This window comes from Odontesthes bonariensis, chromosome 14 (assembly GCF_027942865.1).
Source record: "Odontesthes bonariensis isolate fOdoBon6 chromosome 14, fOdoBon6.hap1, whole genome shotgun sequence".
In the NCBI taxonomy this organism is placed as follows: Eukaryota; Metazoa; Chordata; class Actinopteri; order Atheriniformes; family Atherinopsidae; genus Odontesthes; species Odontesthes bonariensis.
Window position 1 is genome coordinate 29,460,293 of NC_134519.1, and position 27,940 is coordinate 29,488,232.

The 27,940-nt window shown below is 41.0% G+C and overlaps 1 protein-coding gene across 2 annotated transcripts; it reads right to left on the bottom strand.

Annotated features, from left to right (window-relative positions):
- On the bottom strand, window positions 1-27,280 carry dnm3b (dynamin 3b). Of its 2 annotated transcripts, XM_075483930.1 has the most exons (22): window positions 26,937-27,280; window positions 26,192-26,509; window positions 24,810-24,883; window positions 24,445-24,594; window positions 21,856-22,059; window positions 20,639-20,737; window positions 20,301-20,461; window positions 19,782-19,924; window positions 19,461-19,596; window positions 18,860-18,927; window positions 18,037-18,175; window positions 17,810-17,896; window positions 15,657-15,727; window positions 15,432-15,486; window positions 14,688-14,717; window positions 13,605-13,718; window positions 8,764-8,873; window positions 7,027-7,141; window positions 6,567-6,731; window positions 4,544-4,779; window positions 4,228-4,401; window positions 1-1,701 (listed from the first exon to the last, which is right to left on the bottom strand). In XM_075483930.1, the coding sequence occupies exons 2-22, from the start codon at window positions 26,350-26,352 to the stop codon at window positions 1,662-1,664; spliced, it is 2,532 nt and encodes an 843-aa protein (XP_075340045.1). In that variant the 5' UTR covers window positions 26,353-26,509; window positions 26,937-27,280; the 3' UTR covers window positions 1-1,661. The 2 variants fall into 2 exon arrangements, with proteins under 2 accessions (XP_075340045.1, XP_075340043.1); XM_075483928.1 differs by lacking the exon at window positions 14,688-14,717 and having other exon boundaries at window positions 26,937-27,279.
- Between the last annotated feature and the right edge of the window lie 660 nt (window positions 27,281-27,940).

Genomic DNA, 27,940 nt, shown 5'->3' on the forward strand with positions numbered 1-27,940 from the left:
TGCCATTATGAGGAAGTTTATTGAGGAGCAATACAGACACACAGAAAGTAACAACTGATGCATTTCCCCCGATTTAACATTATGCCCTCTGTTAAACATAGAACCACTTTGTTGCTGATCATCAGCAGATTTTTTTTTCTTTTTTGACTTAGCCATTCTCTTTCTGTATTTAACTTTGGCAATAAAGAATTGTAATTCATGCCAGTAAGGCAGTTTAAATTAGAGAGAGGAGAGCATATAGTGAATAGAGACATAGAGAACGATTAAAGCGCTAGGATTCTTGATGAGGTCTTAGTAGTCCACAGGTACAGTATCTCCTTATCATTACCTATATACATCAGAACACAGTTTAGGCCCACATACACAATAACAAACGGACAGAGAAGCACTTGAACATTGACAATAAAACCTCAAGCTCGGACGCAAATGCTGACAGACTGGCTTTGGTGTTTTGTTGGTGAGGAAAGAAGAGACTAAAAGTGAGCAAAAAAGAGGAGTGGAGGTTTGTGATGTACATGGAGTTGCATGGGACAGACCTGAGAAAAAGGCTAAACGGAAACATGTTAAAGCATTTCATTGTCCATATAATGGAGGAGCTTGTGCTCAGCCAGATTGAATAACAAGTCTTCTTTACTATTTTTACCAAGTACAAACTGCAGTTCCATTCCTCTTACCAGTCAGCATCTGAATCGGAGCTTAAGGCCGTAAGGGTCACAATTTGACCATCGTTACAGCACAGGTGGACACCTATGACAAGTTTCAATGTATTATTGAGGCTGTTTTTTTCCATATAGAGAATACTGAAGGTGCTCCTCAGCCTTGCTATGTGTGTATGACTGCTACTACAACACGGGAACAACTCACAAAAGTCAAACAGTAAATTTACCCCCGGGGGAGTTTTAGGATTCATCATTAACAGCTTTGACCATGAAAACAAATAGAACTGAAACACCAACAAACGTGCAGACAACACATGCCCACGTGTCCTCACACACCCACACGTACCCTCACATCCACACACACACACACACACATACAAAGTATTATTCACACTGAAAACGCATATACACACTGATACTAAAATACAACTTCTGTTCCTAAGAGAACATCAAGCTGATATTTAACACCTAGGGGGGATATTATACAATAAATTAATACAATACTAATTCAAACTCAGCCTACATTTAGGCAAGTTAGTCTGTCCCTCATATACATACACACAAAACAGGCACACACACTCTACATCCACGCAATCCCATGCAATTAGAGCAGCGTATGTGCCATGCTGCATTTTGGAATGAGTAGGGCAGTATGAGTGTTGAGCGTATTTTCAAATAGAAGCAAGGGTAGAGGGTAGTGACTGACGAAGGGGGAGGTTTGGTGGAGAGGTTCCAGGGGATTGATACTGGGTAGTGGACCTGCTAAGCAAACCTGGATCACAGGCGAGCAACAAGCGCACAAACACATACACCACAAGACAAGTACCATACTGTACACAGATATATGGATGTTGTCACCTGGCAGATAATTTAGTTTCAAAGGGGTCAAAGACTTCTGTGTCTGCACGAAGGAAAGACCAGGACAGCAGAGCCATGGCTAAGAGAGGAGGGACGGAGTGTATGAGGGAAGGAGACAAGCGTACGAGGCACCCCTTAAGATGATCATGGGGCTTGTCTTGTAGGTGATGGAGGTGGCCGCCGACTGTGGAGAGAAACCAGCAATGATGTGGTGAAGGGTGTCACACAGCAAGAAGGATAGAACATTGAAAACAAAAAGAAGAAAATAGACAAGAGAAGAGAACTAAGGAAATTAACCTTTACTTTTCAAACAAGTTCAACAGCTGTTTTTATTGAACAAGGAACAGTAGGCTACCCTGCACAAGTCTAAACTAATTAGATGGAAGGTGCTTTGAAAACAATGCTTTTATTATTAGACTCAAGGTTTTTTCACATTTTCAGTTCTTTAATAAACATCTTATGCAACCTAAAATGGCTAGATTTTGAAGGCTACTAAGCCATGATCAAAATACTATTAAACCTAAGTTACAATGTTAATATACAGTTGGTTCAAAGTCTAATAACAGCAAAAACGCATCATCAATTTGAATGAATGAAGTGAAAAAGTGAGAAATGGTGAGAAACTTAAAATAAAATCCCTCTGTTATAGCAACTCCCATACACTCCTGCAAGCCTTGGCAGCAAATAGTGTAGGAGGAGAATGGCAGACGCTGCAGGGGAGCAACTGACTAGAGTACCCTGAACATCATGCGTCAAAAATTATAAAAGATTTGTGGATATTTCTCCCTTTCTGATTTGGCCAAAAATCTCTTTGATGCACAAAGCCCTGTGCTGCTCTGTCTCGTCTTTACATATACTGTCAGTCTTCTTTTGTACTCTGTGACATTATCACTGTTGAATTTGTTTTTTACGGATAGAGAAAATGGATATGTTGCTAAAGGGCATAATAAATGTGTCAGACTGAGGTTCAGGCTAAGGCTCAGCATATGAGAGGTGGCAGCCCTGATTATGTGTGACATCTTTCTCAAAAGGTACAGAATTCTTCAATGTCTCACACACAATAGCTTTTTTGTCAAAAGTCAGATGAGAACACTATTGTCTGTAGACACTAAATATGAAACTGAAACATGCATTGCTCATTATAGTAACATTTTTGGAAGCATTCATATTTGCTTTCTTGGTAGGAGTTAATGGAAAAATTTGACACCAAGTCTGTACTTTACTGATGATATGAAGCTACCACCAGCTGACTGTTAGCCTAGCTTAGCACAAAGACTGGAAGAGAAAATAAACAAGGTTTGATGCAGAATTCAAAATACATTCACAGCTATGCTTCTTTAAAAGCTACTCTTTAAATATATATACATATATATTTCATCTTTGAAAAGAGTCACATTCTCTCTCTGGTTTACAACCCTTGTGCTAAGCTAAGCTAACAGTCAGCTGGTGGTAGCTTCATGTCATCAGTTAAGTACAGACAGTGGTGTCAATCTTTTCCTCCAACTATTACAAAGACAGCAGATACGAATGCTTCCAAAAACGTTACTATAATGACAAAACAACCTCCTTGTTCGAAACAGATACCTCCTCATCTTATTTCTCCCAAATAACACTTTCATTGTTCAGTTTTCAAGCTAATGACAACTAAATAATTACAGATTAGCTTACAATACAACTTTCAGAGGATTCTTCATAAATATATTACTGTAAGGTCCTTGGTCGATTGATAGGGGACTTCAATTAGAGGCCAGTCAAGCAGATTTTATATAATGTTGGAAACCATGGATTTAGGAGCGCTGGAGGGTCCTTCCTTTCATTTAGGTTCTTTTTAAAAATGCTGCTGGGTATTTTTGCCTTTTCATGCTTTGAATGAAAAACTCACAGATGTCCTGAAAAAGCAAGAGACCAAAAATAACCAGAGGCACATGAGGAAGTTTGTGCAAAATTGACCAACAGGTCACAATCAAACTAGGTCTTCATCAAAGTCATTGTCTGCTGTGGCTTGCACTTCTGTGTGGTGTTCCACCAAGGGCAAAGTGAAACCACAGCCCAGGCTTAATGGATGTCAAACAAGGAAATGACAACATCAAATTTACATAAATGAGGAGAAGGAATAACAAATAATACAAAAAAAAAAAATTATATAACCCAGATGAGGGCCTTCTTTGGTCATAATACGTCGGTTTAATTTGCATTGCTATGTAAAATAAAGGCACTTTAAGCAATTTCAAGTCCATATAGTCTGTTTTTGATCATTTTTGTAAGCCATTTGCTTTTTCAGGACAGGTGTGAGTGTTTTATCCAAAGCAAGAAACCTCGCCTAATGTTGAAAGATTTCATGCAATGGTTTGGAAAAAGTATCAATGCTAATCTTATGGCAGATAAAGAGCACTTGTTGAGAGCTCCTCAGATGTAATTCTGAGCATCAGAGGCTCAGTGTTTTTTATCCTGTCTGCAATGCCCATAGGTCTTTATTTTTCTCCTGCAATAGTGCGCTATTGTCAATTACATTCATATACGAATTTGATTATCTTTGATAAATATGCAAAATATGTCACTGTACTACAACACTGCCTTGATGAAAATCTATTTTTCTTTTTTTTTTAGTCACAACCAAATTTCTGTTAAAAAAAAATCCATCAGTCTTGAGGGAAATTATGTTCTCATTATTAACATCATGAAGCAGTGGAGAAGATGACTGCATACTCACCTGGGGATGCTAGGAGGGGCCCTGTTCGGGCGGCTGGGAGCCTGAGGGCTGTCAGCACTGTTATTGAAGGGCCCCAGTGGTCCCGGGCGGTTTGGTGGTGGCGGGGCCCCTCGTGGAGCCGGGCGCTGGCCTGAGGACATCCTCCTGGGGGCCGTGGGGCTGGCTGGAGGAGACCTGGATAAGATAAAGGGTGTAGTAGAAGAAAAATACATAAGGAAGGGAGAGCACGACCAAAAGTAAGGATTTTGGTGAAATAATGCTGCAATTTAATTAAATAACAATTATTCACAGTCTGTTGAATTCATTTTCACATTACCTGCGACCACCAGTGGATCCTCCCACCCAGGAGCTGTCAACAGGTGGTGGCACGGGGACAGTGATGGTGGAAGTGGAGATGTCACCGATGATGGCCAGGGCTTCTTTCAGGGCCTGGTGGGTCCTCAGCACCTCATCCCTCCTCTGGGCCTGCTCCTGGGACTCATCCATCAGGGCGTTCTGGTCACCTGCAGAGTAAAGGCTGGCCAACAGCTCTGCGTTGATGAAGTCCTTCACCTGGTGGCAGGATTAAATGGGGAAGGGAGATTTAATGAAGAAGCAGTGGTGTCAAAAGTACATACATTTGTTACTTAAGTAGAAGTATAGATACTGCAGTTTAAAAACACTAAAAGCTGAAGTATCAACTTGACCTCTTTACTCAAGTAAAAGGGAAAAAGTATGTGCTCCAAAACCTACTTAAAGTATAAAAGTATAAAGTAACCTTTAAATAAAAATGTTTTTAAAATAAAAAAAAAACAAAACACACACACAAAAAGGTAGATGCCACTATATGAATTGCAAGCTTAATTTGAAAACTGATTAGTTCTACATGTGGCCCAAGACAACAATCATAAAACCATTACTGTCAAAGACAAAGTCACACAAGGAGCATGTTCTTTCTCAAATTTTAATGGAATTCAATTACACGTGAGGTAGTATTCAAGAGGTAGGTCGTGAGGTATTCATGTTCGTCCCATCAAAAAAACAAAAAAAAATGTAAGGAATAGAAAGTACAGATACTTGTGTGAAAATGTAATGAGTAGAAGTCAGAAGTACGCAGAAAAATAAGTAATGGAGTAAAGTACAGATACTTGTGTGAAAATGTAATGAGTAGAAGTCAGAAGTACGCAGAAACATAAGTAATGGAGTAAAGTACAGATACCTAAAAAGTGTACTAAAGTACAGTAACAAAGTATTTGTACTTTGTTACTTGACACCTCTGTGAAGAAGACATAAGAGGTTGTGGATCATATTTTTTTCACAGTAACATTATCATTATTAACTGTATTGTTATTATAAATGTACGAGAGGCTTTAACCCCTTAAATATTGACATTGTCAGCTGCTTTCTGCACAACTTTGCTGTGCACACAAGTGCTGTGTATAAGCAGTTCCTCATGCAACATACCACTGGAAAAGTAAGACTCCTGTGCTTTGTTTCATGCTGATCATCCTACGGTACAATGACCACAGCAGGAACAATAAATGCCAACGACAGGAAGAACAAAAATTACAACACTGCAGCAACTCACCTATTAAACCTCCTGATAATAGGGTTTTAGCAATCCAGTTACTTTTATTTTCCACATATTGCCCTTGTATCGTTTCCAATGAACTAACATCTGTGCATAATCTTTCACATATTCTCTCCTATAAGTTTGGTTTTCATATAAGAATTACTGGAACAGTGATTTCAAAATATAGCCACCATCCTAAGCATTTGACTGACATCCTACTTGAGACTATAGGATCTTCTATGTCACGTCCACAGGCTACAGTAGCCAGTAAGAGTCTGTGTTGTAAGAAAGTGCTTATCCTGTATATCATATAGTCAATGAAATTCTGAAAATGAGATTTTGCCTTTGTAATTGGTAACTTTAAGTGGCTAGTGAGGAAAGCCTGCTGTAAAGCAATGTGGCTGCAGTGAGGCCTCAGCGTACCAAACATAAACCGCCTTCAGGATAGGTTTTTTTGGAGTTTCAAAGTTTAAAACTACCATCCAACTCTGATCGTGTTTTCTAGCTAATACCTCCCAAATACTGTTATCTTCTGGCCTTTTTTTTTTTTTTTTTTACAAAAAGAAAAGAAACAAGAAAGACAAAGAAAAATGTCTTTCAAGGTCTCATCTGTTACCCAGTCACTGACTGATTACGGCTGTTTCTTGGGAAGGAATGAGTGTTGGGATTCAAAAGAGAACACAATCAAGCATTGCCTTCATATGGTTCTAGAAAAGCTCACGATTTACTTTGGGTATGGGTAACAAACCAGAGATAGCTGTTTTCACCACATGTCTTTTTTTCTTACATTATTGATCATCAGATGCATGATGGCCTTGGGAATGAGGTCCCGGATGCATTTGTTGACAATAGCCATGTACGAGTCCACCAGGTTACGAATGGTTTCCACTTTACGCTCAAGCTGAGGGTCCATGGAGAAGTTATCTGAGGTGGTGGTGGTCTCACTCTCAACCTATAGAGGTAGAAAGATAATTAATTTTTTTTAATATATTTTTTTCTTTTACACTGTGTTATATGTGACATGGAGCTCACATTTTGACTCTGCTCTCTTTAAATGTAATTATGAAATACAGACATGCATATATATACGTGGACTTTTCCGTCTTCACATCAAACAGTACATGGAAATTTTCTCACAAGTTTGACAGGTAAGGACCAGACAGTGATGTTAACGACAGGATCAGACAGAAGAGCTGTCCTTATTGTGAGCTGATCATGTTCAACTGAGGATGAATGAGTTCACATACCGTAGTGACCTTCTCAGGATACACCCCAGCACGTAGCAGAGATGATTTCCAGCTGTCAACGTCCTCCTGAGAGTCGCAGGCCAACTCCAGAGTGCGATTGTCCTTGTAAACGTTCCTAAACACAGCAGAGCACAGGTGATAGAAAATCACCGCACAGCTGAAAGACCATGCAAACTTCTGTCAAAGTGCACTCATAACATAACATTTGATTTAAGAACTGTCTTAATGTGTATTTGTTAAACATGTAGACAGTGGTGTTATAAAAAGCATTCAGCAAAAGTGATCAAACTCCCACAGCTGGAGGGAGCATTACTTCAAGTGATAGTTTTCTATATGATGTTATCAGTCTCTCAGATTGTTGAGGGAGAATTCTGGCCCACTCTTCTTTACAAAATGTTACAGTCCGTTGTTTGTGTAGAGCTCTGTTAAGTGTCACCACAGCGTTTCAATCGGGCTGAGGTCTGCACTTTGACAGGACCATTCCAACACCTTGATTCTTTTCTTTTTCAGCCACGACTTTTCAGTTGTAGATTTGCTGCTGTGCTTAGGATCATTCTCTTGTTGCATAACCTGAGCTCTTGGGTGTTTTTGCAGTTTCTCTGAACATTTTATAGTCTGACCCTGGGATGAACTTTCTAGGATGTCCACTCCTGGAAAGTCTGACAACTGTCTTTTGTAAAGGTGCTCATCCTTGCTGATGATCAATAAATCAGGTGCATTTGAAAATTATTTTTATTTTATGTCTCTGTGAGTTGTTATAGTGGATGGATGCAAAGTGGATTTCAGTTTAAACTAACATAAACTGCTATTTATTTTTATGGAGGCAAAGAGAGAACTTAGTTTTTCACACACTGCTTCTTCATTTTGGCATCGGTTTTGTAAATGAGATGATGATTTATCATATCCATCCATCCATTTTCTATACCCGCTGAATCTGTCAGTCAGGTCGTGAGGCAGCTGGAGCCTATCCCAGCGGTCATTGGGCAAGAGGCAGGGTACTGCCTGGATAGGTTGCCAGTCCATCACAGGGCCACACAGAGACAAACAACCACACTCACTCACTCTTTAGGAGGATTTTAGAGACACTAATTAACCAAACATGCATGTTTTTGGACAGTGGGAGGAAGCCAGAGGACCCAGAGAGAACCCACACATACACGGGGAGAACATGCAAACTCCACACAGAAGGGCCCCAGCTGGGAGTTGAACCTGGGGACGGTGCTAACCACCACACCACCGTGCAGCCGTTTTATCTTATCCTAATACAAAAATATTTCCAATTTCCTGTTTGACATTTTATATGAGTCAAGCCAAGATGTCCTGGTAAATGGATGAAGAAAACTACAGGACGTTCAGGGACGACATTGAACATTTCGACACAGATTCACTGTGGTACAAATAATAGTCTTGGTGGGACCGTTTGTTTTCTCTATATTGTGATCCACATCCACTATTACAACATTAAGACCATTGAGGGCCTGAGTCCTTGAGATTTTCCTCGAGTTAATTAGTTAATGTCTGTTTGTATTTTATAAAATGTAGGTTTCCTCTTGCAGGATGCATTCTGTCTGTATTTGTGCATATATGCATGCACACACACTGCCATGACGCATAATCTGAAACATGTTTCAGCCCCTGCAACACCACACAGGCCTGCAACCACTACAGCTCTCAGAAATCTTGGCTTCTTTGATCATTCGCAAATGTAGGTAGAGATTTGAGTGTTGTGGCGCTGACCTTGACTCTGTGTTAAAGATGCAGAATATGTGCTTGCTGGACATGAAACTTTTCTCCACATCGCGGACCTTCAGGTTGTCCAGGGGTAGCATGTACTTCTTTTCTTTCTCCTGTGAACGAGAACAGCAGAAAGATGGCAATTTGTACAAAAGCTAAAAAAATTCTTCCCCATTGTTACTTTGTCATTTGTTATGCGAAAGACCGCAATATGTGATGCTAAGAGAAAGGTGAAATCGGGTTTTTAAAGAGGGGGTACACAGAAAGAGTATGGGGGCGAGAGGAGGAATGAGGAAGAAATGAGAGTGGGAGGTAAGGGGGGAGTAGGTGGAGAAGGGGAGGCTGAGGCAAAGAGGGAAAAAAGGGAGAATGAGAGCACATGTGGAAGTCATTACAGTGCGGGTCAAGACACAGTCGTTCTTCACGGTGCATTTTTTTGCTGAGGAGCGCTGGTAGGCAGAGGAAACTCTGGTTAGGGTTACGACAAGGAAAACGCTGATACTTAAAGGCACTGGAGGTCCAGATATAGAGCCGTGCAGATGTAGAGTTGATGTGACTGAGTCACAGGCTCAGGCTGATTCAGAGAGGACCTGTGGCAGACCATTACCCTTCACTTTACACTTCATCCAACCTATCTTTCTTAACTCCCTTTGTCTTTTTTCTTTTATCCCACCCCCTCAATATTATTTCAATATTTTCCCTTTCCATTCCAGAGGGGCCCACTTCCTGCCTGCCTTTTTTTTTTTTTTGAAGGAGAGAGAGCGAGAGAGATTAAATGACAGCCTGGCGTTAAAACTCAACATCTGGTAGTGCTTAGCAGCACACAGAGAAGCAGGGAAGGAGGGAGAAGTTAAAGAGACGGCGGGTGAAGGAGGAGGAGAGACCGAGAAGAAGAGACACTGAAGTGGATTTGCAAAAAGATTCACAGAAGGAAGCCCACACCAAGAGTGACGGTCTGGAAAGTGCTGGTTGACAAGAAGTGCAGGTAAGAATTGAAGGAGATGGGGACAGAAGAAGAAGAGAGGACAAGCAAACTCTGCAGACCCTTCAAGGCTGTATTCCCCAAGGGGTCACTACAGCCCATATATGGTCACACGGGTCCCCTCCCTCTTCCGCTCTCTTCCTCTCCATCCCCCCCCCCCCCCCCACTCCGCCTCTCTCTTTCTCTCTTTTTTGTAATATTCCCTCCCTGAACGTGCAGCCAGTGTGTCCCAGTCGTCTGAGCGAATATGCCACGTCAAGGCTGGATACTCTTCATGGCCGGCGTGACCAAAACGGACCGCGAGGGGACCCAGAGATCAAACGCCCACCAAAACAAATAAACACGCCAAGAGGGGCGCATCACAAAACCAAAGGGGAAAGCGGCATACGCGGATGAGGCCTATCGCACTTTTTGATGGGTTTTCGGGATCAATGCTGCCAAAATGGAGAGGGGCGAAAGGGAGGGCACAGACGACAGAGCCACAAGCATCTGGAAAGGCAGAAAACTGCACACAAGGCCTGGCTCTTAACTCCTGCTCCGTCCACCCAGTGTTCAGACTACCTGTTCATTGTCATACTGGTGTACAGTAGTCTGCACATTGGTTAGACTGGGCAAGGATCCTCTTCTGTCAGTCTTTCTGTCTGTGTGTGTCTCTCTGTCTCTATGTTGCCATTTCAGTTCTCAAAAATGCTTTTTATTTTTTGTGCATCCGTTGCTTCCATCTCACCCTGTCTGTATTTGATCTGTAACCACCTTTATTTTGTCACAAATGCATTCTAACATTCACCGCTTCCTTTTCAATTATTTTTGGAATAAACATGTGTCACCAGTTTTCCACACTAACTTCGATAATGCTGTGAAACCCGGGGTTTCAGTTTTTAAAAATTTGAGCCAAAATGGCGTAGGATTTAAACCTAACTCCCGAAAAAGCGAGCTCACATAATTTATAGCATGAATGAGTAAGTGTGCAGACTGCTAGTGCTCTGATGAGGATGTGGTCCACTGGAAGGGGGGGGAGGAGCAAATGTGGCTGCAAAGCATCAAACACGGGCCAAAGGAACGAAGGGCCAATCAATCAAGTGGAGTTTGAAAATACAGTGAGACACCCATAGGGAAGTTATTTCAGTGGGTGGTCAGATTGGGACTGAAAGGATGGGAGGCAAAGGACACTGATGTATGCTAGATTGCTGGAGTGTCAAATAACTGTTAGAAGCTGGTATGAGAAGCATTTTGCAGATGCAATAAAAGCAGGACTAAAATGCACAAACACTGAAAGAATCAAGCAACGTTGTACAGCAACCAGCCAGTTAATTTAGCGACACTTTACTTTTCAGTCGAGATCAGCACTGTGTGCTTTCAGGTTGGATGTGCAGCTTTTTCACGGATTATTACAAATACAGTTAAAAGGATCAAAGCAGTGACTCTGTGCTAAGAAGTCACAGCTAGTTAGGATGTTAAAGGGGGGGTTATTGATATTTAATAGAAGGGTTTCTCTCCACTGAAATACTGGAAGCTGATGTTTGGATTAAAAACTTTCCTGCCAAGAATGCGAGAAGTTCCAAAGTGACTGCCAGCCACATTAGGAGAGGGAGGAGGGTGCACAGCTGTGTGTGTGTGTGCATGTGTATGTGACTATAGAAAGTTCAAGGGGTGTATAACAGAAATACACAAGTCAAAGCCAGCAGTCTATAATTTCCTACATTACTGCACTAACGTCTCAAATGGCAATCTGTGGACTCAATGCCGTGTGCTGTCTGAGGGCTGAGTGTGTTTCATATTTTTTTCGGGTGTCTGTGAGTGAACATTTGGTCGGTACTGGGACTGTTCCAAATTTGCAAAGAAAAAGAGAATGCCTAAGCTCCCAGTGGAAGGAGGTGGGAAAGAGAGGGAAGAGACAAAAGAGAAGTTGAATGGAAAAGAAGGGCGGAATAACTCAAGCTCCTCACATATGTGATTCATACAGAAAACTGCTTCATCATAGTGATGATGCACTCAAAAATAGGATGCACACATTAAATTGGAACCACATATAAGAAAAAGCTGTTTGATTATGAAGGCTGCAGGGACAGCTTTTGTCTCTGTCAGCTTCTCTTTTCGCTCGAAAATCTCTCCTCTCTGTATCTGCCTTGAAACTGTGCCATGGCAAGAGACTAAGAAAGGTCCAATAAACAAACAGCAAAGCAGCAAAGCAGCAACAACACCAAGCAGTTGAAGGAGTTGCAGTGTGTCTGCCTATCTACACTTGCTGTGCAGAATATCCTCCAACCTGTACAGCAGGCACAGACAGGCAGATAGACGACAACCTGCCAAAATACGCCAGCAGGACGGACCAAATGCTGCATCCTGTTGATGCAGGCTTCTATGTCCAAATGGTGCGCTTTGACTACTACACCAAAAATTTGTTGTTCGTCTGTCTTTTATGTTATTGTATGAAACAGTCAATAAAATAATAAAATTTTGATTTAAAGAAATTCCAATGGTCTACTCTATGTTCATTCGGCACCATGGTTGCCGGATCTGTTATGTGTAGCAGGCTGTTATTGGCAAATTTTACTGGATTTCTTTTCAACATGCCTTTGTTGAGGGTTAAGTAACCTTTAATTATGGAAGACTAGCCAGCTCCTCTGTCTCTTTTTTACCTTTCAACCCCTTACCAAATTAGGTTAGGCAAATTAGGCTCTGTTGCCATTTTTACAAAACATTTTAATAGATTTGTTTCGGCAGTACTCGTTAAAAGAAGCTCCATAAAGCCCAAGTTAAATCCTTTACCATTGTAACGTGTTTACCATCTGTGTTCCAGAGGCTAAAATGTTGCCAGAACCAGTTCAGTGAGTACTTATGAAGCTGTAGTTCATTAACTTGTGTTTCTTCAAAGAGAAAATTGGCTGAGTGTACTCTTGCAGCCATGAGGGCAGCACCCTCAAAGAAAATTTGCATGTGCACCTGAGTGTTGTCTGATGACGATAAAAAAACAGCAACTACTTTGATGCAGGACTGAATGCCGATCAAACACTTTCACTGCAGACAGATGTTAGGAGGTATTGATAGATTTTGACCAGTGTAGAAATAGAATAATACTGTACGTTTCTCTCAAATAGTCACCCAAAACAGAATATCTCTAAATGTAATCAAAGACTTTGATTGACCTGTTCAAACAGTTTTCGTTGTCATTTTTTATACATGTTCCTTTGAGAAACTCTTAGCAAATAACTGTCATTTTTTATGCAGTGTCCAATCAAACAGCTGGCAGCAGAGACTTTGGCCTAGGGAAAGGATTTCCATTGGAAATATAACCTTTCCCATCCAAGCGACGAATAGTTACGTCCTTGCTTAACTATTTGGTAAAGCAAATTTGTATTACTATATTGTCAAAAATGAGTGAAAGTAATCCTGACGGCTCAGGCTCCACCGCTATCCTTTCAGGTAAGTAGACCTAATACAAAAAAACGTGTATATTTTGTGCCATTTCTTTGTCATATTTTGATTATCTTAAGGATAAAAGACATCCAAACAATTTGTTTCTAAAAAATATTTCTATTTCTATTTATATACAGATTTAAAGTAATCTCCTAAAGTCTTCCAGATAAAATCTAAAACTCTCACAATCTGAAGGTTAAGGCCTCAAACGCGAAGGAAATAAGAAGGAAAAACAGAAAAAGGGGACAAGATAACAAACCTTCAAAATTCTGAGTGAATGATATTTGAGAATCCAGGTGCTGCTAACATTTTCCTGTTACCGTGAGGGAGCTCAAGGTTACTATGTTAAAGCACTCAAACTTAGAGACCTGCAGAGTCAGAAAAGAATTTCCTCCGGACTATTTTTGCCATCAAAGAAGAATACGTGCAGCTGCTTTAAACTCACCTCATCATCCTTGAACCAGGAGAGGCTCTCAGCAGTCAACACGAACCAGTACTCCTTGGCTCCTCCTTTCATGATACTGATGTTGTTGATGGTCAGCCAGCCTTTGCGGATGACCTGAGGGGAGGGTAAGGCTAAATAAGTGCATGAAATATGAACAGTAAATGCAAAAAAATAGCCTTTTTATCTGTAAAGTTTCTACAACCCCAAATTAGAAAAAGATGGATAGGTGGAATAAATATAATTTGTTTTAAAGCAACAGTATAAACCAAACATATGTCATGTTTAGTCTTGTCACCTTCAGTTTTTTGAGTGTGTTGCAGGTCTGATATGCTGAAATGGACGTACATCGACAAATGAAATGAAGCTGACGAAACAAAACATCTCGGATTCATACTGTTTGCAAGGAAATAATAGTCAAAGAAAATGTAGGTTTTCCTTTTACCATACCCTCCTCACTGTTACAATTTGAGATTGTAATAAAAAGCAAGAAAAACCCCATCCGCCTTCTAAACAGCACATCAGGGCCACGCAGGGTTAAAATCTGCATCATGTGAAGTCAATCTGAGCAAACCCTCAAAGCACAAACTGCGATGAAATGTGAGTGGTGGTCGGGTGAGGTGCGTCCCTGTGTCTGTGGCACACTCAGAGCAAAGCACGTGACTGTGTGTGAGTGCAGTCTCATACGAGGAATTGTGTTCACAAGAAGATGCCCGTGTTAAGCTTGTTTAGTGACTTTGTTTAGTAACACACAAAGCATGTGTGTGTCCTCTGTGTTAGGTGTACAAACCCTACACAAGCAGGCCTGTGGGTATTGTGCCGGGTGATTATTAGCTTAGATTATTGTCAGACTTGGACCGCCTAAGACTCACTAAGGAGGTTACCCAAATGGTTACAAAGCGTTTCTCTCAATAGGTGCATATGCCAGAGCAAGACCTAATGGTATTCTTCACACAGATTGTATTTCAATTGGCAAACAAAATGAGAAGTTTAATGTTTTATGTCTAGATGGCAACCCCTTGTAGTCTGCAGGCCGATGCGGGTGGAGACGGTGTTAGAGAGTAAACAGTTAGAGTAGACTCTTACAATCAGGCCTGAAGCGGGAGGAGAGGAGGCCTGAAACAGGAGGGAATGTGGGGTTTATAGACACCATGTAGCACTTGAAAAGGTTTCAAGTGAAACTTTAAGAAAAAGCCTCTGCCCAATAGTAGCCTACACAGTCAATTAGCAGTTTTGAGCTGTCAGAGTGGAAAATGAGAAAATGGCAGTTTTTACTGAGCAGTGCTGGAGAGCACCACTCAATGGGCAAAGGTGTAACTGCAGGCACTTATGACATAGCAAACCATAACCCACAATGAGCAATACTCACCAACAGACACCCCTAAGAGGGCAGCTGAGATTCTCACTAAGGGATGGGGATGAAATGCAAGGTGGCACCTTGATGACACAGGAGGGGTTCAAACAAAGGGAAACGTCTCAACAACAACACCAGTAATGATGGTGGCAAAAAGTAATAGAACCCAATGTGATTCTCAAAAAAGGATTAAAAAAAAAAAAACACACATACACTGTTCACACCTGGTGCCCAGTTCAAACATTACGGGATGCATGACTAAAAGAGAAATTATAGAAATAACAATGAAATCAGAAAATCAAAAAACACAAGAGTTTACAATGCGTACAGCCCAATGCAACGAAAGAGAGTATTTTGCAGATCTTTCATTTCAGCGCTTTGTATTTTCTCTGCAGTGGCCATCTTGCGGCTGTGTGGGTGTGCAGTATTTCCTTGACCTTATGTACGTGACACACAAAGACGTGGCAAATGCTCACCTGATTTCCTGCCGAACTCTGGCTCTTATTAGCCTGACTGCTCCTCTGCTGAGCGCTGAGGCAACACAACAACAGAGCAGACGTGGCAGGAGAGGCAGAGTGACGGGAAGAAAAAAGTGAAAATAAGAACAGGATCTTACAAACATTTGCTTTGAATTGACCTGTTATGTTAGGAAATAAAGACTTTTTCATGACAGTGCGAAAGAGAAGAGATTGAATCTTTACTTAGCAAAGCCGATGAAGTCCTCATGGTTGGTGTTTATATAAGAAAGCTGGATGTCAATCAGCAGCAGAACCTGAAACAACACACAAAACAACTCAACAACATATTATTATTTTTACCCCAAACTACTTTCTAAGTTTTGTACTAAGCTGAGCTAACAAGCTGCTTACGGTTGCATCCTAGTTAACAGACTAGCAGGAGTGTGGTATCCATCTTCTACTCTGGCTTTCAGTAGCTGTATTTCCATTAACATGGAGCTTCGTGATAAAAACAAATGTGAAAAGAAAAGAAAAAAACTAAATCTGTAAGTTGTTTATACATTTGAATCATTATTTAACAGACACAGGTCCAAAGAAAATCTTTTCAGTGCCCTCACTGATGAACTTCTTTGTATTTAGAAAATATAAACAAACTTTTTAAAAGTTGGGAGAGAGGAAAAGAAAGTTTATAAAAAGTTAACACACAATTCCCAGCATTCTGGAAGATTCTGAAGGTAACAGGTGAGGGTGTCACGATTGGGTATAAAAGTTGCATCCATAAAAGGATTAGTCTTTCCAAGCAAAACACGGTCATGACTCACCTATTTTTGCCAAACTCGGTCAGAGAATCCTTAATTAATTCCCCCCAAAAAATATTTCTTTGATATTTCATCATCTGAACTGCATAATGCTGTGGAAAAACTTCAGGGAAATCTCAGTGTGTAAAAGGCCAAAGATGGAAACCACTGTTGGAAATGTGTGACCTTCACACCTTCAGGCGATACTGTGGGAGAAGCACCTTGGAAAACCGCTTTCACTCGACACAGCCAACTCAACATATCAACTCTGCACAGACACACCGGTTTCCTGGACACAAGCCCATCTCAGATGGACAGAGAGACAGTGGACATGTGCTCTGTGGTCAGATGAGTCCATGTTTCAGCTGCTTTTCGGGAGGTCTGGTTCTAAGTGTCAAAGATAAGAAAGACCACCCAGGTTGTTATCAGAGAGCCAGTGTCTGTGATGGTATTGGGATGCATCGATGTCCATGTTATGGCTGACTTGCATGTGTGTGAATGTGCCATTGATGCAGAGGTGGGCGGCCGTGGCTCAGTGGTTAGAGTCGGTCATCCAACAACCAGAAGGTTGGCAGGTTCAATTCCCATTCTCACCACTCAAAAACATTGGTGGAACTGACAGCTGGAGGGGTGTCAGTCCACCTCCTTGTCATGGCTGAGGTGCCCTTGAGCAAGGCACTGTGCTCCCTGGGTGCTGTGAATGGCTGCCCACTGCTCCAGGTTAGTATCTGTCTCTATGAGTGTGTGACCCTGTGCATGTGTGTCAACAGGTGCCAACCTGGATGGGTTAAAAGCAGAGGACAAATTTTGTGTGTATGCATGACTAATAAATCTGATCTTAATCTTATTGGAGTTTTTGAGAAATATGCTGAAATCAAGACAGCGTCTTTTTCCATAAGTGGAACAATGCCAGACGTCATTCTGTACAACTTCAAACAACATGGCCCCATAGACAGAGTGTGTGTGTGTGTGTGTGTGTGTGTGTGTGTGTGTGTGTGTGTGTGTGTGTGTTTGACTGCCCTGCCTGCAGTCCAGATCTGTCTCCTACTGAAAATGTATGACGCATGAAGAGGAGAAGCAGACAACCACAGAGCAGCTGAAATTTTCTTTTCAGGAACATCGATTCCTCTTGAAATACTCCAACAATTTCTATTCCCAGTTCCCAAATGGTTCAAACGTGCAATTAAAGGGAAGTATCATGTAACAAAATGGCTTCTCTCCCAATTTTTTTGGAGGGTATGTTGTTGCATCAGATTCTCGGATTGTTTATATCTTTTAAATGCAATGAAGTTGGTCAGTGAAGATCCTTTGAATAATTTCCTTTGACTTGTTTTTATTAAAAAAAAAAAATTCAGATTTGCGCTGTAGTAACATTTTCCAACTTCCTGGAAACTTTCCTGGGTTGGGTTTATGTTTCTTTATAAATGATTTGGCTAATTGGTACCTTATTTGTAATCTACACCATTAAAATGAGAAAAGATGAGGTAAATCTTTTCCCCAAAGAGAAAAATTGGTTCACTTTGTATCCTCAGATGAATATACATGTCATAAAGCTTCCACTTTAAGCGAATGTGCATGTCGATATATGCAGACAGTTACCTGATCCTTGGACCGACCCTCTCTGTCTCGGATATGACTGGTCACAATTCTCTCTGTTTCCTCGCGCAGCATGGGGAAACATTCCAGCTGAAAACACACAGCCGATCAGTACAACTTGTATTTTTAACGTTCCCTCTTCGACTCATCCCTGCGCCAAAAGGTTTTCAACTTGATATGTCAAGCTGACATTACAGCATTATATCCATAAAGCCCATGAGCAAAGTCACCTTGTTGGAGCACTGGCGTACGGTGTTAATCAGCTCCTGGATGACCATGTCCACACACTTAACACAAGGCTCCTTCAGCTTCATGACCTGCTTCTTCACAATGGCCTCGAATGCCATATCTGGGGTAAAAAGTCCAGTTCTGGACAAAGAGAACAAGAAAGACAAGAGGGAAACAGTTTTACCTGCAAAAGTCTGATACGAATTTATGTTGTTGTAGATCCTGCATATGGAGCTCATTTTCATTTGTTTAAACTTTGTTTTGATTAAACTTTAAATGTGTTTTGGATGATTATCAGGGCTTTAAGTGGTGTCATGTCTTTTATTTTGGAATGATTTTAGGCTAAAAAATAAAAATGTGGTGTCTTGCTCCACTGGCAGTATTTTTGGTCGTGGAGGCTAACAGCTGCTGAATCAGAACAGAAACACAAAGGTGGCCTGAACTGAGCACAATCATAATAAATAGAAAGAACACCAGCTCCACCCTCGTTCATAAATGATCTTTCAAACTTTGTCCACGTTGTTGGCAAACCAAAGGTGATTTTATTTTGGTTTTATGTACGTGTGATATTCGCCATACCATACATTAACACCTCTGGCCACAGGCTGAAACATGTTCATACCTTTTTAATGATAGCAGTTGGTGGATTGCTACCACAGAGAGGTTGGCATCAAATAACTGACAGAACTGAGGGTTTGTTCAGGGAAAACTGGCATGCACCACTACTGGTACAAGATGTGGCTGTTTGACTATAAAGGGGATGGTAGGAACAAATTAAAAGACTTTCGGCAGTGACATACTCTGCAGAGGTAGACAAACCCCTACCTGATACCATGAATGTTCTTGATAGCATAACTGATCTCGCGGCGCATTTCCTTCTCGTCACACTCCATCTGAAGAAAGACAGAGAGCAAGAGACCACGATGATCATAGATAACTGAGTCGTAAAAAAAAAGATAAGAGGCTGTTTGAACAGGCATTGATAACAGCAAAGCTATTTGGTGATTGAGAAAATATGGGAAGTGATTATGTACAGTGTGTAAGTGGAGTTAAGAGGAAACAGAATAGAATATAAAGACGACAGATGGAAAAGTCTAATTATTATCTCTTAAAATGATACTGTGTCTACCATAAATGTGAAACAGGAAAAAATAATGCAGACAGTTCTGGGCCAAAGGAACAACAGAGGACACAGACTTCATGTCCGCTTTATTATTTTATCTAAAAAAAAAGACGGTAAAATATACATCATGAGATTCTTTAGAATTTCAGGTTGACAAATGAGAATTTTCTGATGGGGTATCATTGGAAATACAGGTTCACTGTGCTAATATCATGGGGGAAAAAAAGACCCAAATGTTTTGGACCAGGCAGTTTTCTCTCTTGTTTTCTATGCTGTCCTCTTATCGTTTGAGGGGTGAATCACCTTGACAAGTTCAAAGGGGAAACGTTCATGGAAGACACGGTTGATTTTCGCTCCGCCAGACAACTCAACAGTGTCCACCTGGTCCCCTGAGCCCTCAATTCTCTTCTCAAAGTCCACAGAGAACTGCTGAACCATCCTGCAACCCAATAGTCATAAAAATGATTAACCAATAAAAGGCCAGCAATGATTTTGAGGCTGGAGATTGTAAGCTGATAAGAAAGGGAGTGAGGGAAATGAAAGAAGAGAGGAAAGTAAGCCTTTCACAAATTTTCTGTCCACATAATGTAAACACTTCTGCTGTGAGAAAAATGTTATACTGACTGCAACAGCTGCTTGGTTTTGCGAGACGGGTCATCAGGCCGGTATCCCCGGTATTCCTCTGCCTCTTTGTCTAGAGCCAACAGCTGGGACTGCAGCTTGCTGCGGAAAGCTGGCAGGGTGTCCCGGATGTGGTTGGTCAGTTGCTATGAAGACACAAAACCAACACAATTATGCCAATTAATATCACATGAGGTAACTAATAAACAGATTGCGTGATTAGCATTGTAATTACTTAAAAATCAATACAGCATATATCACTGTAATAAAAGATGATGCAACACTCATCCCACAACAATGCAGTGAAAATCTGGAATGAGTGGAATTCTACATTTTTGGGAGCTGAACTTATTTTATTAAGAGTGAATGCGTTTTACACCTACTGATAGCCTTAGTCTTATGGCACCCACACTGATGTGCCATACAATGGAAACAAAAATTTAAAAAAAGAAAGTAGGCCACTCTCTTATTAATCATGTAAAGTGCAATGTGGGAAAGCACTTGGAGTAATTCCATCATCACCTGGTTTAGCACTTTCTGCAGGCGAGGGGTGCCCATTTTCTCAGCCATGTGCCTGTACGCTGGGTGGGACAAAAAGAACTTCCTCTCAGCTTCTAAAGCTGCCTTGATGTCTTTCTTGCCATCAATGTCCTTCTGGCTGCGATTCACCACTCCAATGTACCCTGGGAATAAACAGACAGGGATACGTGATAAAGCCAAGAGATTAAGGCCACACGATAGGACAAAAAAATTTTTTTTTAATTTTTAATACAAACATGAAGGAGCATTTGAGTGAAATTATATCAGAAAAAGCAGAACCACAAGTGTGAAAGAAAATCTGAATAAAAAATAATGCACACCTCTTCGAAGCGGCAGCAGTTTGTTCTCAAGCACATCTCGGGCATCTGTCCCTTCATCCATCAGATCCAGTTTGGTGATCACTCCAATAGTCCTAAGACCTTGAAAGGGCATCAAAAAGTTGTAGAATAAGGAAGGATGATGAAACTCAGAGACATTACTTTGAAAGGAGATAACCCCTAAAATGTCCCAGAACTATCTCTTTTATGGTGAATACTTTCTGTATCTATTACAGTGTAAAATAATACAATTCTCACAATGAACATACACAGCACATCTGCTGCATATTGTATATAATTGCATATAAATGCATATAATTAATTTGCCCAAAAACCTATTGTGCCACCCCATTTTCTGCGGGTAAATGTAATTAAGATTTATTGAGTGTAATTGTGACCTAATCTACATTTGTATGGTAGCGCACTGATCTTAGAAGAGGCACAACCTGTGGGAAAACCGAAGCCGGCTGCTCAGTACCAGGCTGTTGAAAGGAAAATTGTTGTACTGTATCCATGTCATCTTTTTACCAAAGCATCATATATCATTGATATTTGATTTGGACTTCAAGAGATTGTGCTGCCCAGTGAACAAAGGGTATAATACGTCTTCTTTAAATCTTCTTCATTTAAAATGCTTTGTCTCTCTGTCCTGTTTTCCTTTAAATTTCCTTAAGAAATTTGTAGGTAGAATTCATCCCTCCTTTAATGGTTATTTGCCCCCCTGCTCAGAAGTCAACCCCCTCTCTGTTCTGAAGGTGAAACTCTGCCCTAAATAAAACTTGGGCATTAAGGTGAGTCCCTTCTTCTGTGTAATCATCCCACTGAATTATTTTAGCCTCACCTCTGTTTCTTAATCGTCCTATCTTTTTCTTCTTCCTTTTTCTCCTTTCTTTTACTCTTTCATCATTTGATTTGAACCTTACTTAGTCTTATCCTCTATTTCCCTCATCTCTATGTCCTTTGTTTCTAATAATAAAGTGGCACTTGATCGAACCCTGCAGGGAAAATCTGCTTCCACATTCAGAGAGGTTAAAGTACAAAGTCAGCCGCTCAGCATTATGCCTACAGCTGAGGACACTCAATGCCTTGTTGAGTTTTGCCTAACAACCACAAGGCCTCTTTTTCCAAGTTTAATTTCCTACAGTTTTTATCTTTTACATCCTTACTACAGCCTACTTTACTCCCAATATCCTTTGTTTACCCCCATACCCTTGCCTTACCCTGGGGGTCCACCTCCTTCGACATTTTCAGCGCATCGGAGTTGGCCAGGTCAGTGTTGGCCGGAGTGACTGCCAGGATCAAGCAGCTTTCTCTTGTGATGAACTGCATGATCATGTCCCGAATCTGTTGCTCGATGTCCACAGGCTGGTCTCCAACGGGCACCTTAGTGATCCCCGGCAGGTCAATGAGAGTCAGATTCAGCACTGCACAATCAGAGGAATGCAATATATGAGCTTGCTTTACCTGACATTACTCTGACCTATTTTTAAGGAGTAGTGCAAACATTTTCTTTGCATTCATTTAGCTAGGTCGGTCTCTTGCATGTAAAGCTGGAGAAATAAATGCGATGAAATTAGGATATTTGGCCATCTTTCTCAAGCTAACAAATAAACTTGGAAATGATCCCATAACTAACATCTCAAATTGATATCAGGATTTAGTTGTGCCGGCTATTTGAAAGCCAACTGCCAAATATGCAATTCCCATTTAAAATATATATCCAGATAGCTTCAGTTAATCATTCAGATGGGTGCACCGTTGAAGCCTAATATAAATTAATACTAAAACTACTTCCAGAAAAGGTTTTCAAAAAATATTTAACTTGAATCTGTAACTTGTCAATTTCTTTGAACCTATATTTAACAGAGTCAGATCCACAGAAATTATTCCCATTGTCTTCATTAAAAATAATAAATAATTTGATGCCAGCAACACACTTAGAAATATTTAAGAAATTTGGAGAGAAGCCAAGAAAGGCAGAAAGGTTTGTGGAATATAAAAGTAACCCTGTTCTGTTAGGTTCTTGTTTCAGATTGATTGTTGATGGATAACCCTTATCCATGGGACATGACATGTTTTAAAGAGCACCCTCAAAAGGCCTGGTCTTTCAAAGAAATGTGGGGTTGTGGCTCCCCACTATGTCAAACATTATCTGAGAATCATCAATCAGTTCAAAATAAATGAATAAATCAATCATTATAATGGGGTCACCATGGCAGCTCACAGACTATCAGACTATGACGAACAGAGATTATAGACCTTGTACTCAGCAAGAATGAACACAGATTCTGCTACAACATTTAGCATCCTCAGTTTCCTAACAATTAAAATATCTAGTTAAAAGGAAGGCTCATGTAACTAAACACTAAATTTGACTCTAAACATGAAATCATTTTAGATTTGAGCCAGTATTTTTCAATTCAATAGAGTTTATTCATTGGATATTGAAAAAATAATTTCCTTTGTCCTTATGTCTCTGACAAATCAATTCAAATTTCTGTTGAATTCTAGAAAACTTCTCATGTTTTCTAGACACAGGTTTGTAAACCACTCAGTAATGCAACATGCAAATTTGAAGCTTGCAATTTCAAAGGTTTTCAGGGGTAAGGATAAATAATAAACTCAGTTATCACAGTAACCATTTGCATACATAGATACTTTGTATTATTCTTGTTTCAGAGTTAACTGCTTGATGCTAATAAAAATGTCCGGAAAATAGTAGATGAGGCCAACCTTAATGAACTAACAGAAAATTTAAAATAACATTACTGTGAAGATTGAAAAATTAAAATTTCCATGGTTTACATAATTATAAAGAAAACATTCTATTTAGTGTCACAATAAATTAAAAAACTACATTTCTTATTGACTAGCAGTTCCTCTACGTCTATTCAAGCATCAAAATACAATCATTTTCAGCAAGCTAGCTAGTATTGCCAGTTAGCTCTGTTAGCTAGTTTACTCGAATGTTTGCTGTTCGTTGTATAGATATCTCATAAGAGTGAAGACTGATGTAATAAAATTATTTGCTTGTTGAAACATGATTTTGCTCTTTGATGCGTAAATCTCCACTTAGAGCAAAATTAAAATCAAAGCTAAGTTTGAACTTGCTTAACAGCAGGTGCAGGAGTGAATAAAACTTGTGGACATTTTGTAGGATACATACTTCTCCAATAGTGTGAACAATAGGTCTATACAGTGTTTAACGTGCTGTATTCTGGATGGATATAACATCTATTTGAATACTTTATCACTGTATTGGAAAAAGAATAACAGATGAAAATGACAGCTTCTATTTTATGTAAGATAGTCAATTGTACATCAGCATTTAGAACTATGCATCTCAGACTACCAGCCTTACACGAGAAAATACATTGGCTAATTTGAAAAGAACCCACCACCACCCAACATTAATGTTAACAATTTTATTCTCATTGAGCTCCACAAGTGATTGAAGATCACTGATGACCCTAAACCCATTATTTTATAAAACCCATTATTTTGCTTTTTTTTTTTAAATTTTCTGCTGCAATAAAGGAAGGTATTTAGATTTACAGAGCAAATAATGTAAGGACATCAATATGCCCTAATTGAATATGCTATATTAAACTAAATGTATATAAAGAATCCCTATTGATGCCTCTTTTCGAAATTACGACAATTCAATAATTTTTCACTTTCACTTACAAAATTATCCCCTTTGATTCTGTAGACTCAATTTAAAAAACCTAATTGCCAAATATTTCTTTAATACAAAGAGGTTACTGTGCACTAGACAGTAAAAGGAGGAAAGCTGAGTAATTCTGTACCGTGAGGGGAGTAAACCCGTAGGTTGATGGGGACAGGCGATATGCCTTTGTTGGCCCCTGTGATACGGTCAGTCTCTGCTTCGATCTCCTGCCGAACTTCATCAAAGTCTGTAAACTTTTTCCCTTTACAGTGGAGGAATTCAGCCCATTCTGACAGGATGAGAATAAAGAACATATAAAAGAGATTAGTAACGGCTGTGCTGAGTGGGAAATAATGACAGTGCAGGAGGGATTAAAAGCCAAGCCAAAAACAGCACCACTGGGAAGAAAAAAAAAGAGGGGGAGTGTGGATTTGTGTGTGTGCATGAGCATGTGCAAATGTGTGCATACTGGTATGTGTGGGTGGGTAATATGTGTGAACCCACCAGCGTTAGCACTGATAAGCTGCAGTACCAGAGGCCTGCGGGTGACAATACCAGATCCACGGGGCAGAAAGTCCCTGAGGAAAGAAAGCCAAGAAAAATTTCTCATGTCAGACCACAGAAAAATGTGAACATTTATCAAAGAGATAATAGCAGATATCACAAGTAGGTATTTGTTTTTCAGTCAACTCTTGAAGGTTTTATTTCTTATTATAAACTCTTCACAATGATGCCAGCTGCTGCTGAGCTTTCAGTGTCATTTATTTTAAATGCTGAAAGCCGATTCAAATCAAGTGGCACAGAGGCCATTTTAAAATATAGCAACCCTGGAGCTCTCAGCTGCCGTTGCTGCATTCCAGTGCTCCAACAGTACAGAACAATCCGACCTGATAAACAGCAGGTCAAGTTGAAGTGATGCATCACTGACAAGGAGCTCTCTGATTTAAAAACGATGACTTCAATGTTTTCTAGAGGGTTTCACATACAAGCAGGGTGTGAATACAACAAGCACGTACATACGTGCATGCTGCACACCCAAAGGTCTATACCTCTTATACATGATGTCTGGTCCGAGAAACCTTATTGACATATATCGACCCTTAGAGGGCCCTCAAGTGAGATGAGCTTTGAAAAATACAGATCCTCACTTGTCCATTCAGCTCTGTGCAGAGCCATTGCTGGACAGATGGACCATTACTCAGCATCACGACTCAATAAAGGCAGGAAGAGGACTAAATCAATTCATCTATCTGGACTGAAACATTTAGTTGTACAATCAAGCCACAACCAGCCACAAATACCTTGAATTGTTATCCTAAGAAGGGGTCAAACATAAAAAAAAGCCAGAAAAAACAGCAAAAATAAATGTCAGTGTGGATCAAGGGCAATTTTTTTTTCTCAGAGCAGTTGGTTGAAGCTTATCAAGCAAAGAAAACAAACAAAAAAAAAATCAAGTTTGTGATTTAGGTTATTTTGAGAAAAAAAAAGATTTTTTAGAGGAAAAGCTTCAAGCAGCCATGTGTTTCTGCAATCTTTTTCATATACACAGTGTATAAGACCCATCATCCTTTGGTTATCGGAGAAGCCATGGATATTTCTAGCTCTTCGCTTGTGCTGATTGGGCCAAAATCCCCAAAGGTGCTGCTGTAACCCAAATAAAGCTTCCCTGCTCTAGTAGTCAGGAAACAGAGTTGTGTGTTGAAAAAATAAAAAATGGAGGACAGAACTTATCTGAAGGTAAGTTTGTCAAGAGGTGTTTCAACTGTGACTTAAGGCAGGGGAAAGATGGTTTGAACTCTGCAGACAGATTGGCTTCATAGGCCTCTTATGTCATCCACAAGGTTAAAGAGAGAAGGGATTATTCTATTTCAGGTGGTCAATTTTACCTGCCAACAAAGTTCTCCAGCACGGAGCTCTTCCCTGCGCTCTGACCGCCGACCACCGCGATCTGCGGCAGGTCCAGGTTGCAGGCCTGGCCGATGTAGCTGAAGGCATCCTGCAGTTTGTTGACCAGCGGGATTAGCTCCTCCATGCCATGGTTTCCCATGGTGCCTTTAGACGGTGGACTCGGGATCAGCGAATGGACAGAGTAAGGAGGGGGGGATGTGGCGCTGCTATATTAGTCCAGGACTATCGTGGTGCTTGTTGATGTAGTGAAGTCATCAAGCCGTGCATAGCACCAAGCCAAGCGAGGGTCGGACCGACTGTGTAGACAGGATAGGGGGGAGTCAGAAACCAAGAGGGAAAACGGAGACAGGGGGAGAGAGGAGCAGAACAGACAGGGACAGACAATTGCGCAGTTGTTTACCACCGCCATAACCTACCCCCCTATTTCTGTCTTTCTCTCTTTCTGAAACAAACACACACAGAGACACACACGCGCACACACAGCGAGCTGCACGATGTCTTTACTTTCAAGGACATTTGGAGACAGAAGCTCCACAGGCTCCGTGTCCTCACGGCGCGCAAGGCTCCATGAATCAAACACAAAACGCGCTGAATTAATGCATAACAAAGCCCTATTTGCTGTTTGCAGATACAATGTGATATCCCATTAAAAAAAATCGCGTCAAAAGAAAATATGCCATTGCAGTAATGACACCCAGTGGTATAATGTGGCCGGGAGCTCACCCCGCCTCAGGATTCCCTCGATGTATTCAGTGTCCGATGGTGCCGGACGCTGTCCAGTGCTGAAACGACGCGCAGATCAGGCAGCAAAGACAAGTGGCAAGACCCTGAAAGATTACACAAGCACCACCTGCTATGGCGGCGCGTCGGCTGCCTCTGAAATTCCTCAGCATTAATTGCTCTCGCCTGTGGGCTTCTTTACGGTCGGTTGAGCGTCAGAGCGCTCTCATGCCGACCACGAATTCGCCTTTGACAGATTAATATTTTTTTTCCCCTCCTGCTCCTCTTTTCCGCGATGTAATTGCGAAGCTGCACCTCGCCGCTCCACCGTACCGACGCGGCGAAAGGCCAATGAAAACAACGGGATCGGAACAGAGGCAGGGAGACGCGGCGCCTCATTGGCTGGGCGCGTACAGGTTAGGCCTACGTGAGCCCGCCCCCTGTTTACATCCGTGCCATTTGTGCCGCTGTGAGTCATGCGGCACGGCTGCGCATCGCTGCAACAGAAGAGGAGGATGCGCCCCCTCAGATCCCCGCAGTAGGAGCAGAAACAAGCTGTCGTAAATTTGACAGGCTCCCATTTCAAACAGGGCACTGATTTGATGTCGCTTTAGTGTGCGTTGAGTATTATTACAGCATAACGGTGACGTGCGGCATCCTTTGTGACTTTGAAAAATCTATGGGCCCACAAGTGGCAAATGAATCCTGAAAGCCTTCTAACGAACACGCACAGGAGGGAAAAAAATGTGACGCTCGCTCCCAGATTGTCACTGCAGGCCGAGGCTGGTGGAAGCGGTCATGCAGAAAGGACGCTGCCATTCCGTCTTAACCTCTCACGAGGCAACATCTGTATCTCCCGGAGAAGTGCCTTCCCTAAACTGCTAGATATCTGCTGTCATCACTTATCCTAAGGAGAGATCTGATATGCTCTTAAAAGGCTTTGGCTGAGAGGTTTAAGAAACTTAGTATATCGATGTCATAACAGGCAAAGTAAACCCCCCCCCCCC